We start from the raw sequence: 17316 nt of genomic DNA, 5'->3' as shown, positions 1-17316 counted from the left end.
AGGCCTAGGAAAAACGTGGGTCTCTTCGTCGGTCGTCTTGTAGATTTCAGATTTGTCTTTGTTGCTTGGTCAAAAAGTGGTGTAGGTTGTGTCAACCTGATTGATCTGGCCCGGCACGGCCCAGCCCATAACATAGGTGAGAGAGAACCTGTGGATGAGAGCCTAGAAACTTCAAATAATTTGGGAACGACTTAATCGTCTAAAAGTTATCTGATCATAACGCCCTTTGAAACATCTTATCCATTGGTGTATTTTAGCAAAGACTCTTATTTTATTTGGGACAAAAAATAAATCAAAATTAATAAAAAAATAAGAGTTTGCCTCTTATTTAACAAGTTTTAACACCAATTCTTATTGGGTATGTGTATGTATGTGATTGGTTTAATTTTTGATATAAAAACATTTTTTCCCCTTCTTTTTGATATAAGAACTTCTTATTGCCCAAATCAACGACGTGGAGTGGATATATAAGCAGTTTTTTTGTGTATGAACCGATTGAGAAACAGTTCAAGGTATTGTTGTCTTTTATGCAATTTATGAACATCTAGTTCTAACTCTAACAGAACTGGAGAATTGTCATGGAGAAAAATTGAATGTTGCAAGACTCATTATATTGTTGGATTGTCTGAGATATGCATAAACGGTCACATAATCATTTGCTTTGATGTTAGTTCCGAGTTGTGAGTTCTACAAGATGTGGAAAAGCAGGAATATATTAAGCATACGTACGTATTTCCTACTTGGTGGCAGGATATTGTTGGAATTGCTGATTATATTNAGCAAAATTGATTGGTCGAAAACTTCAACAACTTCGTATCCTTGAAGTGGGCCAACGGTTTATAATTTTTCTAAGGTCGTATATGCCAACGATTACAAACGGCGAAATGGTATATGGTAGTTACTGTTGGTTATTCGTCACACTATTATGATCGAATTAGATGCCGATGGCCAAATAATATTGTATCTAATGCGCAACTTGGATGGAGAGGCCTAGGAAAAACGTGGGTCTCTTCGTCGGTCGTCTTGTAGATTTCAGATTTGTCTTTGTTGCTTGGTCAAAAAGTGGTGTAGGTTGTGTCAACCTGATTGATCTGGCCCGGCACGGCCCAGCCCATAACATAGGTGAGAGAGAACCTGTGGATGAGAGCCTAGAAACTTCAAATAATTTGGGAACGACTTAATCGTCTAAAAGTTATCTGATCATAACGCCCTTTGAAACATCTTATCCATTGGTGTATTTTAGCAAAGACTCTTATTTTATTTGGGACAAAAAATAAATCAAAATTAATAAAAAAATAAGAGTTTGCCTCTTATTTAACAAGTTTTAACACCAATTCTTATTGGGTATGTGTATGTATGTGATTGGTTTAATTTTTGATATAAAAACATTTTTTCCCCTTCTTTTTGATATAAGAACTTCTTATTGCCCAAATCAACGACGTGGAGTGGATATATAAGCAGTTTTTTTGTGTATGAACCGATTGAGAAACAGTTCAAGGTATTGTTGTCTTTTATGCAATTTATGAACATCTAGTTCTAACTCTAACAGAACTGGAGAATTGTCATGGAGAAAAATTGAATGTTGCAAGACTCATTATATTGTTGGATTGTCTGAGATATGCATAAACGGTCACATAATCATTTGCTTTGATGTTAGTTCCGAGTTGTGAGTTCTACAAGATGTGGAAAAGCAGGAATATATTAAGCATACGTACGTATTTCCTACTTGGTGGCAGGATATTGTTGGAATTGCTGATTATATTTTTGTTGGAGTGACTTGTTTAAACGATATTGTTAGAATGACTCTTTAATACAGTATGTTTTTCTTTTTTTATGTTTAAAAGTTTCTGAAATGTAATAATTTTCCATTTTAATAAAATTTTAATTGTTTAAACATTTAAATTAATTGTTCTATTTAACATATATATATTTTAAAAATATTTTTTTTTCAAAAGTAAGAACTCCAATTATTAGAGCTCGCCATTGGAAGAATATAATTTTAATTAACAAATCAATACTTCTTATTTTTTAGAAGTACACTTTCTAATACTAAAAAAATATAGGAGTCTCAAAATAGTAGTTTTACATAAAAGTATAAGAGTCTCAAAAAGTATAATATCTTGAGGCACCGTATGGAGATACTCTTAAAGGCCAAGATCTTGAGGCACCGTATGTGTTTAAAATATTTAAAATATTTCCCAACAAACCATAATGATCTTAAAGTGGGGAAAATATAATGATCAATAAATTTATCGAAAAAGTAAATATAAATGTTTTACATAGACTTCAATATCCACATATAAATTAAAAAACTTGCACCTCACTACAAGACTAGAGACAAAAGACTGAAAGAGAATAGAACTATACTACTTTGTTTGGTCACTAGCATAGTGCTCCGATCTAAAGCATAGACACAAAAACAAACCCTAAGCTTCATATAGTGACTACTTAGCTGCTGCTTCATTTCTGGTGCTTGAATCATCTGGCTTGGTCATAAGATTTTGAAGTATGTTCGTCTCAACGCTCTTGTTACGCTGCAGCGATGGAGTCCGGTGAAGCTTGCACCTAAATGACCCCGGGTGAGTGGTCGGTGAGCAAATGCAGTTGGTCTTAGTGATGCTGGTCTGCCGGGATAACCCGCCAAGGCCCATCTCCCCTATGGAAGCTTTAGTCTCCATGATTCCTTTATCGTTCATAATTTGAATATGAAAGACAAGAAGTGCAATCAAAGATGTATATATAAAAAGATTTTAACCTCTTTATCAATTTTATATATTGAAGAAGCTTCAAGGCTGAACAAATCTTTTTCTACTTGCATGATCATCACGGGAATGATGATGGACTCCATCAAGGACCAACTGTATCCTTTAACTTTTCATAATGTTTCAACTTTCAACTACTCCTAACCCCAAAAGCCACATCGGTCCTTAAGTGGATAATGATTCACTATTAATATGACTTCCATCATTCATCAATTATACTCTTTTATAAATGCCGTTTAGAGAGATCATATTCATATAATAATCTATTATATGTGCATCATATAATAATCTATTATATGTGCAATGCAAAATAAAATTCAATTGAATATTATCTTTTCAAATTATATGTGTAAAATAATAATAAAAATTTAACTTATATAAAAATTTCTATTTTAATTGAATTGGTTCTTTATTAATTTTAATATATATTAAATACTTCTACATGAAATTAAAAAAAAAAAATCACTTTTTCTTTTAATTGATCCGTTTTTTCTTCATCCTGTATGTACTTTTTTTTTTTAAAATCCTGTATGTACTTAATTGTGACGACTATGTGATCATCTAAAATCAAAGACAATCACAACATCTTTCCATATCAAATCATAAACTACAATATAGAAGATCTTGGATTTTTGAAGAGTGCCCCTAGAAAATCATAAATGGGATGGTTGTTTTTGTTGATTGATCTCCTTCCTTGGAGCCTTAGAATATCACATCCAATCCAATATATAACTAAACATGCAATTATGCAAATTCAAGCATACAAATATATGTTTATCGAGTTTTGATGGTACTATAAACACTTTGACTTTTGATGGAACCTCTAGGTCTAGAACTTGTGATAATTTTTTACCGACAAACAAGGGTGTAAGGATTTTGGGAACTTAAAATATAATTATGTGCTTCCGGTGATTGAAAGGGCCGGGAAAAGGAAAAGGAGGACAAAGGCTGTCTTTTTGGATTCTGAAGTCAACTTATTAGAAAAGGACTATTTTTTGTTGAAGATCTTTTTTGTCTTTTTGGTGTTGTCTTCATTCCCTCGACTATTTATTTTCTCAAATTTTTAATTATCTTAGCTCAGAATCGACATGTATTATACATCATTAATTAACTTTGCTCATACTCAGATAAAGTTGTCCTTTGCTAAAGCATTCTATCTTGAGGGATAAACTGATCATACAAATAGATGAAGAAACAAAGACAAAAAAGGATTTGAGTACTAAAAAACAGTGAAGTGAAAAGCATGTAAAGAACACAACAACAATGTTCTAATAATCATGAACGCAATACTGATAAAGCATTCCAACATTTCCGTTGTACTGCATCGTAGCTGAATCAAACCCACTCTCATGATCAGCCCAATCCAACTCTCCGTGATATTTGACCTCACCAAATCCGTTTCCTTCGACGTTGACGTTGGGTAAACCAAGATCTGTCTGAAAACCGGTCTCCGGCATTGTCGGGAAAACACCAACGGACTGTTGGTTGTTCTTTGGAAATGTAGAAACATGTTGAGAGATAGGTTTTGGTAAGAAGCTTTGAACAACTTCTTGAAGTAGACCAGACCCAGCTGGTTCTGGTTCGAAGATAGAGATCAGGCTCTCGTTGTCAATGGTACTTGACCTCTTGGCTTTAGGTGAGAGATCTTCGGAGACATCGTTGAGGTTAGTGAAGGACTCGTGAACAGCGTCGTTTACGTTAGAGAGATTGCAAGGCGGGTAAGAGAAGGCGTTCAACGTGGAAAGAGACTGAGCGTTTAAAACGTCGCGTAGAAGGAACATATTCATCGGAGGAGGCGAGAAAATACGGTGGTGGTAAGAGTCAAGAGAAGGCATTGGGTAGACGAAGTTGGTTCGAGCTTTAAGACCACGCATGGCTCGAGCGGCGCAGTCGTATGCACAAGCTGCTTCCTCCGCCGTGTCAAATGTTCCGAGCCATCGTCTCTCCTTGGACAGTGGGTCGCGTATTTCAGCAGCGTAACGACCCCATGGCCTACGCCTCACGCCTCGGTACCTTATGGTGGAGCCACCGGAGGCGTTGGTTCCGGCGGCAGCTTTTGAGGTGGTTACTGCTCCGGGAGAGCTAGGAGCGGTGGACGAAGGTCTTGATGGCTTTCTCTTTAGAGAATTGTTGTTGGCTTCTCTGTGCTCGGCACCTTCGAGTCTCATGATTGCTTCTTCCATGGTTGACCTGACTGAAATTTTTCTTTTAGCTATAAACTTTTTTTATTATTATAATTCAGTGGTTCTTTTAGGGTTTTGGGGCACCTGAATGTGATGGTAGCTGATTCTGTATTTATAGAACAAAAAAATCACATTAAATTATTTTTTTTAAATGAGAGTTACCTGACCAAAGATAAATAAAATATAAAATAAGACTTGCGTCTTTATTGACTTGTGTGACTCTGTGAGTATGAGAGATGCAGAAAGCAAAAGTACGTTAAACGAAGTTCATGTTCCACGTTCGAACTTCTATGTCTTTTTTTACTTTTCTACGGACTTACATAAAAGCAGAGTAATAAGTTTACATGTCTTTTTGATGAGTAACAATATCATAATTGTTATTTACTATTTTTATTCTAACGCCCTTCCTTGAACCTTTCTTTCTTACTGTCAGAGTTTAAAGGCCCTCTCGATAATGTGAATTTAATTATATCCTTTCGAATTATTCTTTTGTTTCTAATGAAAGAAATTAATTTTTCACAATTTTCTTTTTTTTGAGGAATAAATGCTAGAAGTGCTTGAAACCAATAAGCTTGGTACACTATATCAGCACTTTTAGAAAACATTCTCCGATCCTCTCTTGATTCCATTATGTAATTTTCAAACAATTTCCTAATTTTTTGCAGCAGGAGCTTTTTAACAGTTTTTGGGAATAACAATTACTAGTTCTAGTCATTATAATAAATAAATAGTTTAAAACACAGTAGTTTGTGGATGGATGCTAAAGAAAATTATGATGTTGGGAGTTGAAAACTTGATAGGAAAAGATTGAAAATCGTGAAATTATTATGATTCTGAATTAATAACACTGGCGGCGGTCAGAAATTGTTCCTTCTACATGAGGTTGTGTTTTGTCTGTTCTTTTTACGAGATTATGGTCGATTTGCTTATTTAGGGTTTGTATTTTGTATATATCTTTAATCTGTAAACCAAAGTCACGTGGATTTGTCTCAACTAGGGCTCTTTCTTCATGGTGTAGCCTCTTTAGGGTTTTCATACTGTAGCTCGATTGTGACTAATGACCCTTTGTGTTTACGGAAATTAATCTGCGCCACTAATTTCATATCGTTTCTTTTGTCAATTAATTTAATTTCCCATTTACATCTAAATCATCATAAGTCTCTTCCACAATCTCCATCAACTAATTTATTTCGGTAGAGTTTCTTAACCGATTAAAGTAATGGGATGTTCACCTCCTCTACTATTCGAACCCTAAATATAAGGGTTTGCACACAATTATCACGTACGTTAATTTTGTTAAAGATTCTATTATCTATCACGTAATTCTCGCCATATATCGCCTTGGATCAGTCGTAGAAAATGTCTGAATATTTTTCTTTGTGTTATAGCGATTTCAATAATTTTATAGTTGCGTGTTATGATTTTATTTCATTTAGGCTGTTTGGTGAAAAATTATAAAGATTGGAAAAAAAACTCTGGTTAACAGATAAACTATATATGTTAATCTAAATAAAACATTGGCAAAATTATGTCTAAGAAATTCTAGAGGTTGAAGAAACAGAGGTTGTGAATTCCCTGGGGAAAAATTGATTGTGAACACCACCAATCTCAGTTCACATGCATCGAAATCACTTAAAGAAAAAGTGAGAAATTTGTGGCAAGGCTTAAAACGATTACTTTCAGCCTTATAGTTTGGTGGCAAGAAGCCAAAACTTCATAAACTCAAAAGTCAATCACATATAAGAAGAACAAAATTAGGTTAGACGGTTCGTATACAGGATGAGATTCAAGAAGGTAGGTTTTTGGTTCGTCGAAATGAGACTTAGGCCTTGAATGGCATCAGATTTTATATCAGATTTTGGCTTTTGATTATGCAAAAACTATTTTTTCAGCCATTCATGAATTTTAAAAAATAGATTTCCTAAATATCAGGGAAACCAGATTTTGCTAGATTTTACCAATTCCTTCATAGAATCTAAAAACCACATTTTGTGGGTTTTTAGGAAAAAATATTACGTGACTATTTTTTCTAATAAAAAAATTATAATTAATTCAATTAAGCCTTTTTAAAAAATAATTATATACAAAAACCAAAAACTAATCAAGTTACCATTCAAGTTTTTACAAAAACTAAAATCTACACCAAAAATCAAAAACTCAAAAAACCAAAAACTTAAAGCCAAAAACAAAAAACTAAAAACTAAAACCATTTAAAAACTACAAAACATTCAAGGCCTTAATATTCTAATATCTAAGCGGTTATACGACCATACATGGACGGTCAATTTGTCAGAGGAGAAAACGTTCAAGCTATTAAAAAGTAATCCTATATTTCTATTTTGATATGAATGTTTTCTGTCCTTTTCAAATTCAAATAAACTTTTATTAAGTATTATTATTATTATACTATAGCTTTCAAATTTTTTGGTGTAATTCACTATAGATGATAATTTTTTATATTTTTGGTCACAGAAGAAATGTAAATGTGAGTTTGAAAGAAACATGCATAAATGTCCACAGTTCTCGACAATATATAGTTTGTTTACATTCAGATGAAATGAAATTTATAACTAAGGTTTGATCAGTTGAAATGGCTAGGAACAAAAGAAGAAAATGGAAGGCAAAAATGAAGGGGCAAAGCTAGGAAAATAGGTTACATGCAATGGTACGACATTAAAGTTGATACCAGAATTGTCGCCTCTCTTCTAAACGCGTGGGTTTTTTCTCTGCACAATGCCTCCCTCTCTCTCTCTTTCTCTCACTCTCTGACTATATAAAACAATAGTATATTTTATGTTTGACTTTTTTCTCACACGAACGCGATCATGTTATATATAATGTGATATCGATCGGCAATAATTAGACCCGAAACTACTGTAGACAAATACACTATATGGAAAATGTTTGTAGCTACGCAAATTAAGGTCATGTATATGTGATAGTATTAGCTAACATCTCAAATAAAAGTACATGTTTATAGATATGTATATGCCAAATATGTATAGCAAATATCTCAAATTAAGGTGGGATATGTTCTTCAAGCCACGGTCCATGCCATAGCGTGTGAGAAACCAGAGAAGGTATGGTGAAATTGCAAAGTCCCAGTAGTCAACCTCTATCGAACTTATTGAATAGTGTGCAACCGACTATACTCACTCCAGAAACGAGGTTCGAAGAAGAAGCAAGATGACTAAGCCTAATCTCTTTTTGTTTGTTTCGTGGTCATAATATATAAGAATAATTTGCTCTATTTCTCCAAATTGTTCTGGTTAATTAGTTCTTACGTTTTGGCTAAAGAGAATTTAATTAATATAAACGTAAAACGTTGTATTGAACGTAAACAATTTTTTTATGTTGAATTAGTGACTTGAATAAATAAAGATCCCGGACCGTATAGGTTATTTGTTAGTGAATTACATCAACTTAGAGCTGATCAAATGAACTTTTTGTGTTCGTCTAGTCGTCTTGATGAATCTTGTAGTTAGTTGTTATGATTTAATACGATACAATTATACGATTACCCTGGAAATAATTAGTTTGCCAGAAAGATATGGATATTAAAAGCACAGATTTTGTAAGATTTTGGTCCCCTCTTAATCGTACACCATATCTAAATTATGACCTAAATTAACCTACACCAATTTTTACCAATTTACGCATGTATGTGTAACCCATTCATAGTTGCTTTCACGTGATCGATCTTTCATCTCTTTTAACTTAATAGTTCAAGGGCCAAAAGAGGTTTCGAAAAGAGGTTCACATCATAATTTTCTTTTTTCCCCACAATTGATTAAGTACCATCATTTGATTTATTTCAGAGACCGTTGCCGGTTGTACTACAAATATTAAACTATGGAAGCCATAAAAAAAAAAATCAACTGTTGAACTGAGAGTTACTTCAGACCTCTTCTGAACAACTTGTCCCCTATGTTTATAAAGCTACCTTATCAATAGCTAGATACACACATTTGGAATTTATTTTTTGTCGTCATTTGGAAATCTAATACTACTAACATTATTTTTGGCAGAGTAAAATCCCCTGCAGCAAGAACAAATAATTTTAAGAACTCTAGAGCAAGACAATTGAAAAACATTGCTTTTTACTTTTTCTTTCAAATATAATTATTATTTTAAATTCATTGAACTAGAACTTGTTAGGTAATGCATTCACTTTTGATATAAGAGTTCAATTTTGAAGATCTTTCTTTTGGTCATTAGAGTAACAATGGAAACACAAACATCAAATGTTTTATTTTCCGGTCTAAGTAAATCATCGAAGCAAAAGATGGAAACTGATAAGACCCGCCGCCGAATCTAGAATCGTATGTTTGACCGTAAATCGAACGGCTGCGATTTTCTACATGGGAAAGAACAAAACAAAACAAAAGATCCACGTGGACTTTGTGTCTATCACATCTGAGTTTGATGTACTGTGGGTCCCATTGAGCGTGGGATTTGATCTGAGTTCTGAAGTAATCAGAGTTTTCTCTTTTCTTACTTTGATTTGAAGCTCTGTCCAAATTTGACACTCCCAAGTCCCCAACCTTGGATGCGGTTTTGATCTCCTACGGTCCATAGTTTTGGTTTTGTTGATATCAATTTGAAATTGATTTCGATGGTATATATTCCAACTTAATCTAAATTGGATTATTTACAACAACAGCAAGTATTGTTCTTATATAAGAACCGGTTTTGGTTTAATTTGAGCAATTGAGCTAAGAATAAATCCCAATTAGAGAGAATCATCTAAGTTGACCAACGAGTAAATAAGTCCCACAATAGTCTTCTCCCGTCAAACCAAAGCAACTCATACGGAAAAAGTAGCTTCTAAACATTGGAACCTCACCGAAAAGAAGGTCAAATGAAATCTTCAAGAGTCATGGTCTTCGGTTAAAGAAAGAATTGCGTACCAGTAATCATCACAAGTGTCATAGCTTTATTGCCGACACGTAACCACAAAACTCACCTAACACCGACCCTCTTTTTCATGCTGTTTACAAGGAGAATGATATGACTCTTCTTTGCTTTTAGATACCTCACCACCATTACAAATTCTTTAATTATCATTTTCATATGTATATATTATTGACACACAAAGAGAGAGGGAGATGTGTAAGAGACTAATTTGGCGTTGCCCACCAACCTAACTTCCCTTCTACTTCATCAACAACTCGTGTCCACTTTTCTCACACAAACTTTGGTTCAAGATTATAATTATAAACACGCCTCCCGCGTGAATAGAAAACGCAAACATCACAAAAACATCATAAGAAGAACTCTTCTGGCTTCACTACCACTTTTCCATGGACAATAAGGCCAATCATGTACATGATGGGCATGAGATTGATCCTCCTATCCATAGCCAAGTCGTGAAGATCAAGAGAGAGTTTGAGAAGATACAACACCCGTCTCTAAGGCAGGCTGAGATGCCAAGGGTGCTTCGCGAGAGCGTGAGTCCACGGCGTTCTCGTTCTCCCTTGGGCTTAGGAGAGAGAGAAAGACCCATCTCCGTTGGGAATTGATAACAAAGAGAGAGAGGGAGAGATAGAGATAGGTGATCCTCTGTGTATTAGGGTTTCTCTTTTATCTTTCAATGTAAATATCTCTGGTGAATATGATGAGTTTCCTGTGAAATATCCCGACACGACATATCTTTTGCCTCTAATCCAATATCCCTTCTCTAGTTCATAGATTCATGTAATCTAATCCTTCAGGGGGTAAACCAGCTAGTTCTTAGAGAAATCTTGATTGCTATATATGTTTTTTAAAATGAATAACCTTAAACAGATTCATCTTGGAAACTGACGTTTGAAACAAGCCAAGCCTAGAGAACTTACAGTATGGTTCTTATGCAGCATTCGGTGTCTCCTTAGACGATAACGCCTTAACTCTTCTCGTGAGGTCTTTCATGACATCTATGATCACTGACTTCTTCTGGATTCGGTACTTGATACTCAATTCTGCTGTGGCTGAGACACCTTGTTCGATTATAGCCTCATCTTCCATTATCTTTGTCGGAAAGTGGCTCAATGCAATCACACAGAGGGCAATTACAGTGCGCAAAACGGCCATCTCGTTTGCAATTCCAAGAGGAGCTGTGGAGGACAAAGATTTGAGCGTGTCTAAGTCATGCTTCTCAACTTCCACCAAATCACCACAAAGCAGTATCCTTATGGCTGCCAATAGTCGTCCCTCTACTGGCTCTGGGCCTCCTATGGTTACCTAGTATAAGAAGAAAAACATTAGAGAGATGGGTGAGTTCCATCATTTGATTCAAGGGAGTAAAGACTACTTAATATATCAAGTTAGTGAGAATGACGGTTTGAAGACCTTCAGATTTGGTATTTCTCCGGCCAAATTTAACTGGGAAAGCAGCTGACGTTGCCATGGAGCTGGTGAAGAGAACTTTGGGGAAGAAACACCAGCCGCCATGCTTGCAGCGTCCATAAGCTGTTCATCGTATTTAAGCTCAATGGTGTCGTACGGATTTGATTCAATGACAAATCCGTAGTCCAAAAGGAAAAAATCGTTACTAAGGCAACCATAATTGAGTAGCAAAGGATCGTTTTCTCTGACTTCAGTCTCTGCAACAACCTGATACACAACAAAAGAAGAAACATCAATTACAAACAGTCAAACAAAAGCCACTATATAAAACAGAGATCTAACACACAAACCTTAACTAAGGTATTTGAGTCAGCTCCGTTCTGTTCTTGAATGATCCGAACATTCGGTTTAAAGCTGTGGTTGCACATATCAATCAAAGGAAGCATCATGGGGACATGATCAGAAGATCCTCCACCTTGAAGCTTTTTATTACCATGTAACCTAAACGCTCTAGTTGAAACAGCTGACATGGTCCATCCGAGAGCGGATGCATTAACATCTTGTCCACTGAAAGGATGATCACTACTAGCCTTAACATCTTCAAGAGTACGTCTAATCTCTTGCTCAAACTCAAGAAGAAACCGGCATCTTTTATTGACCTGGTCACAAAAGAACACAACAAATCTGCATCACCTGATGAAATGAGACTCAATCTCGATAACTCCAGCAGTTACTTTTATCTAACCTGGTAAAGAAGAGGAGCATATTGCAAGTTCTTGATATCTTCACCGGGAAAGAATATAGGAACAGTATAAGTTTCCGGGAGATTACTAATGTATGGCCACCAGAATGAATCACCATTGGCTCTTTCTTGCAACAATCTCAATCCCAATTTCATTGCCCATAGTTCTTCTGCCAAACAATTTCTCTAAATCAGTAACTCTTACAAAATCAACCAAATTTCGGAAACTTGATTACCAGAATCATCCTATAAGCTAAGGTTTAAGATTCAAAACGAAGTAGCATAATATTGGAACGGAGGAAGCACTAACCGGGAACTCGACGGGCCAAAGCGGTGAGGAGAGAGGAAGAAGACGATGACGCATCGTCTGATTCGAAGCGTAAGGGAATGTGAGGAGGAAGAGAGATTAGGTCGGTGCCTTGAGGGATTCGCTCGGTGGAAATGAGGCCGATACCAAATTGAGTCTCCTGAGAGAGCTTAACTGCGTGGTGAACGAAGCCGCCTTCTCTTTTGATCCAACGGACGAGGTCTGGTGGATGAGGAGCCAGTCGTGATGGCTGAGACGCGGCTAAACATGTGAAGGGGCGAATTTGAGCTGCCAGAGAAGCCATCGCCATTTTCGAATTGGCGGCCATGAGTCACTTCGAACAGAGCTGACCCGGTTCAGTGTTGTTGCTCGAGCTCTGAGGATGAAGATCCGGATCGGGTTTAGTTTTTTATTCGGGTCGGGTTAGATTGCTGGGTACCTTCCGATTTCGTTTTAAATGGGCTTTTTTTTTACTTTGTTATTTCATCACCAATATGACTTTTACTAAGTATATAAAGTTAACAAAAATAAAAATTATAAGATTTATGTTTATTTTATTTTATTTTTGTCTTGGTCTATGCACAATGCACCACTACAAAGCAAATTTTATATCTGAACCAAAAATAAAGTGAGTTATTATTCTCTAACCATTCAAAACATTTGTGAAAAACTGAAAGAAGAATATGAAACAGTCTCTTTGCAAGTTCAAAAGTCAAAATTAATAAATTGTAGGTGTAAAGGAAGGTGAAAGAATCAAATTAGCCTCTAACATAGGCCTTATGGTTATTATTTATTCACATACATAAATTTCACAGTATATGCATTCAAAATATCCAATTCCAAAATCAGAACTGAATACAAAACAAAACAAAACAAAACAAAAAAAAAAGTTATAAATAAAGAAATCACGTACGTTAGCTTAAAAGGGAAAAACACAAATCCCAAAGAACAAAACAAACAAAAAAAATTATTGAAACAATGTGTGTGGAGATTAAACAATGAGTACAAAACGAAGAAGATTGGAACAAATTAAGAAACCAGTTTCGGTGCGTCAGAGAGGAACAAATTAAAAACTCTACCTCTGAGCACCACCACCCATGACGTTATCACGTCTAGATCCCAAAGTCATCATAATCTTAAACTCTTCGAAATCAATCGTACCATCACCATCCTTATCAACACCACCAATCATCTTCCTACACTCAGCGATAGAACATTCATCACCAAGACTCCTCAAAACCTCATGCAACTCCTCAGCCGAGATCGAACCGTTTCCATCGATATCGTAAACCGAGAAGGCATCTTTCAGATTCTCCAACACGTCATTCTGATCCATACCTTTGGTGTTCAGCTCAACGAACTCTTCGAAGTTTATGTAACCGTCACCTTTACGATCAATCTCGTTTATGGCTTTCTCTAACTCTTCTTCTGGTACCTCGTGACCTAGGCTCTTCATTATTGCACCTAGCTCCTTTGACGAGATCTTCCCGTCTCCGTTCACGTCGAACTTTTTGAAGACAGCTTCGAGTTCCCTGATCTCTGTTTTGCCCGAACGTGCTTTTTGGAGGTAAGGTGAATCCGCTCCGATGCCGCCATTGGAAGATGATGAACCACCACCGTTGGATCCTTTGTTGAACATTGTGTTATACTTTGTTTCCAAAATCCTCAAAAATGAGAAAAAAAAAGAGAATCGAATGTAGAGAGATATCCGTATTTGTGTGATTCTCAATAGGAATGCGGATGATTCTCTTAATCGCTAGCTAATTTTGGGTTTTTTTATCAACTAAATCTGGAATTGTTCCTTAAAACTCTCTATCTCTCAGTTTATGTAAATCCATAATTAAAAACTGGATAGCAATTAAATTAATATTTGATTTTTTTTTTTTTGTGTGTGTGTTATGCGTAAGTACTGCTCTTCCAATATCGACCGCTTCTCTTGCTGTATATAGTTAAAATTTAACAAGTGGATAATGGATAAAAGATTTTGTATAATCATTTAATTTCTGTCATTTGAATTGTTAAAACATCATAATCACAACTTTAGAATTATCATTCCAAAGTCAAAATTTTATCATTTGTATTTAAATATGCAATTGGGTATGTAAGGACAAAAATAATATACACTATATGTTGATTACTTGCATTTATTAACACAAAATAGTGATTTGGAATATCATCAATCAACTTCGTCCCTAATGTCTCCATAAATCTCGGCACAATCTTATGGATGAAACCTTCTTTTGGACATCGCTATCTTTAGAAATCTTGTAAATTTTACGGATTGCTACTACTAAAAAAATAAGATATCTATAGATACTCCGTATTTTGATTTTATCACATCATCCTATAATTGTTTTTGAGTTTTCCATACTTCGAAACTTGTAATATTATTGAAAAGTCTAAACCGAAGGTTTGACATGTTTGGCTCTAGTTACCGCCTTTACCTATACACTTGACGATCACACTCCATAATATTGCATATGTTGTTCATAAACTGAATCATCAGTATGTGTTCTCTTCTTTTTCAACGCAAATAGAGTACGGTGATAATACACAAAACAATATGAAAATAAAAAACCTAATAGCTCACGCAACCGTTTTGATAGTGTCTGATCTAAATTAAATCTTCATGTAGATTTGTCTCTATTCGGAGAAGACTTGAAAATAGTTTCAAGAAGTTCTTCATATCTCATAAGATGAACATCGACTAAACATCCTTAATTATTATTTTTCACTTCATAGATGATTTCACGTACGGTGGGGAGCTCGTATGAATGAAACAATGACACAATTATGTAATGAATAACCTCATATTATAACAAAAGAGTTTATCATAAATCTTCTATCAACTGTCTCCAACTTATCTTCGGCTATTTGTCTAACAATAGAAAAAGAAAACAAGAGAGATCATAATCGTCTTAATCCTCAAAGTCTTAAGGTAAGATCTGGATTTGAGTTATTATTATCTACACCTCCATTTGCCGCAACCGAGTTCAGATCAAAACCTGACTCTTTGACAGCCACCACCACCGGAGCCTCAGCTTCCTCAACGACCTGACGGAAGCTCCCTGGCCAAAAGAAGTCGCCACCGCCATCATCATAGTCAAAGAACAATGGCACGTTGTTTCCAAAATACCCTTGTTGATGAAACCTAGAAACAAGAGGCTGAGGCTGGGATAAAGTGTGGTGAAGTAGAGCGGAGTGAGCTTGCATCCCGAGGGAAGAAGAAGTGTACGTGTAAGGCCTGTGATGGTGGCCAAACATTCTTCCCATGTGCATTGCTCGTTTGGCCATTGTTCGTTCACGCTTGTGAGCGTTCTGGTGACCTCCAAGAGCTTGAGAGCTATAGAACTTGCGTCTGCAGTAGTTGCAAGAGAAGACTCTCGGGTTTGCCTCACACTTTGTGCTCCTTGTGTCATCGGTGAAACTATGGTTGAGCTTGAGATCTAGTGAGACAGGGTTGGATTCTTGATTTGATGAGGTTTCTCCTCCTATGGCTGGTTCTCGCGAGGCATCATCAGATTCAGTCATTTAGTCGAAACTTCTAGTCTTTTAACCTGAAATCATATTAAAGTCAAAGCCGATATCAAAAGACAACAATCTATGAATCTAAAAATTGTGCAAAGAAGAAACGGTAGGTAAAGTCTTAAAACAGAGTAACCACTTAGTTCAAAACCTCAATACATAGTTCTTGAATTCGGACAAGAATCATTTAAGTTCGAAGCATAAAGACGACCAATCAAAATAAAGCTTGTGAGATTAAACTAGAAGGAAGAGAGAAGAAGATCGAAGGCAGCAATTAAGTTTAATAAACAAGAATCAAAGATCAGAGAGAGAGAGATGTTTAGAGAGTACTGTGCTTACGAAAGTAGGAGATTAGTTGAGATCTGGGGGAGAGACAGCCGACAGAAACTGAAGTGGTTGACTTGAAAGCTATGAGGCAGGAAGAAGAAGAATCTAGTTATAAGAAAAGTGGTACTTCTTGTGTATACCAAAAATGGGTCAATTCAGATGTAAGAAAAAATATAAAGACAGAGAAGAGATAGGATTGGTGAAGAAGAGCATAAGAATAAGAGGTACTGAAGGAATGAGAAAGAGAGAGAGAGAGAGAGAGAGAGAGAGAGAGAGAGGTATGTTTTTAAACAAATGTGGAAACGCAAATGTTGGAGAGATGGGAGATGGTGTCTAGTGGAAACACATGGGGGAATAAAAGTGTCTGCCAGTTAGACTTAGACCTCTGTTTTTTTCCAATACTTCAACGATTTTTCTTTCTTTAGGGGCACACTTAGCCAGGTGTAGTACTTTATTTTATCCTAAGTTAATCAAGTAAACAAATAATCAATTTATCTAAAGAATATTTTGTATTATTATTTTACAACAGTGTTTGTAAAGGTGTAGCCGTATAGGCTGTTGGTATGCACGTCGAAAGTAGTGTTTTATACTTTTATTATTATGCGTTCATTCTGATGTGCTATAGGCAAACTTTTTTTTTTCATTTTTAAAGGGTAGCTTTATAGGCAAACTTTGTCATAATCACTTTTAAAAGTTCACAAAAACCTTTGAAGTTTTCAAAACTTTTAAAAGTTACAGTTCATAATTGTCACAAAGATTGGATCGACGAGTCACTTTGGACCATATATAGTTGAACCATCAATAATGCGAGTCTTTAATTAGCATCCATGATCCATGATTTCTCCTAAAGTTATATTTTAAACAGAACCCGAATCGAATGATTCATTTTTTTTTTTGGTGTCAAAATCCAATGATTCATATGTACCAACTTGTGTTCAAAAACTTGTAACATAATGTTTCCAGAATATCTCTTTGGTATGGGATGAGTTTTGATCGAAAAAATAATATGATGTTACATCTAGATATCAACTTTTACTTCTTACAAGTCAGTAAAAAATAAAATAAAATTATTAGTCTTGGTGCTAGTTGAAGAGTAATGATCTTTTCTAAAAAAATTGCATGAGAGATGAGATGTTTAAAATC

General features: G+C 35.5%; 6 protein-coding genes across 8 annotated transcripts; 1 reads left to right on the top strand and 5 right to left on the bottom strand.

Moving 5' to 3' along the window:
- On the bottom strand, positions 2173 to 2755 carry LOC104757004. The gene has a single exon (XM_010479690.2). It carries the CDS (start codon positions 2694 to 2696, stop codon positions 2445 to 2447), a length of 252 nt encoding a protein of 83 aa, XP_010477992.1. The 5' UTR covers positions 2697 to 2755; the 3' UTR covers positions 2173 to 2444.
- Positions 4031 to 4979, bottom strand: LOC104757003 (ethylene-responsive transcription factor ESR2). Its single transcript, XM_010479689.2, has one exon. It carries the CDS (start codon positions 4943 to 4945, stop codon positions 4031 to 4033), a length of 915 nt encoding a protein of 304 aa, XP_010477991.1. The 5' UTR covers positions 4946 to 4979.
- LOC109129829 lies at positions 9856 to 10579 on the top strand. The gene has a single exon (XM_019238658.1). The coding sequence runs from the start codon at positions 10249 to 10251 to the stop codon at positions 10465 to 10467; it is 219 nt and encodes a 72-aa protein (XP_019094203.1). The 5' UTR covers positions 9856 to 10248; the 3' UTR covers positions 10468 to 10579.
- LOC104757002 (histone-lysine N-methyltransferase setd3) lies at positions 10244 to 12720 on the bottom strand. 3 transcript variants are annotated; one of them, XM_010479688.2, is made up of 6 exons: positions 12325 to 12720; positions 12018 to 12184; positions 11623 to 11931; positions 11276 to 11539; positions 10783 to 11167; positions 10244 to 10647 (listed from the first exon to the last, which is right to left on the bottom strand). In XM_010479688.2, the coding sequence occupies exons 1-5, from the start codon at positions 12647 to 12649 to the stop codon at positions 10793 to 10795; spliced, it is 1440 nt and encodes a 479-aa protein (XP_010477990.1). In that variant the 5' UTR covers positions 12650 to 12720; the 3' UTR covers positions 10244 to 10647; positions 10783 to 10792. The 3 variants fall into 3 exon arrangements, with proteins under 3 accessions (XP_010477990.1, XP_010477989.1, XP_010477988.1); XM_010479687.2 differs by having other exon boundaries at positions 10575 to 10653; XM_010479686.2 differs by lacking the exon at positions 10244 to 10647 and having other exon boundaries at positions 10679 to 11167.
- LOC104757001 (probable calcium-binding protein CML25) lies at positions 13072 to 14222 on the bottom strand. Its single transcript, XM_010479685.1, has one exon. The coding sequence runs from the start codon at positions 13958 to 13960 to the stop codon at positions 13397 to 13399; it is 564 nt and encodes a 187-aa protein (XP_010477987.1). The 5' UTR covers positions 13961 to 14222; the 3' UTR covers positions 13072 to 13396.
- LOC104757000 (zinc finger protein 7) lies at positions 15118 to 16518 on the bottom strand. The gene is made up of 2 exons (XM_010479684.2): positions 16186 to 16518; positions 15118 to 15878 (listed from the first exon to the last, which is right to left on the bottom strand). Exon 2 carries the CDS (start codon positions 15850 to 15852, stop codon positions 15247 to 15249), a length of 606 nt encoding a protein of 201 aa, XP_010477986.1. The 5' UTR covers positions 15853 to 15878; positions 16186 to 16518; the 3' UTR covers positions 15118 to 15246.

Source organism: Camelina sativa, chromosome 17 (assembly GCF_000633955.1).
Source record: "Camelina sativa cultivar DH55 chromosome 17, Cs, whole genome shotgun sequence".
In the NCBI taxonomy this organism is placed as follows: domain Eukaryota; kingdom Viridiplantae; phylum Streptophyta; class Magnoliopsida; order Brassicales; family Brassicaceae; genus Camelina; species Camelina sativa.
The sequence above is the reverse complement of the archived record's forward strand: the minus strand, read 5'-3'. Positions and strand labels throughout refer to the sequence as shown.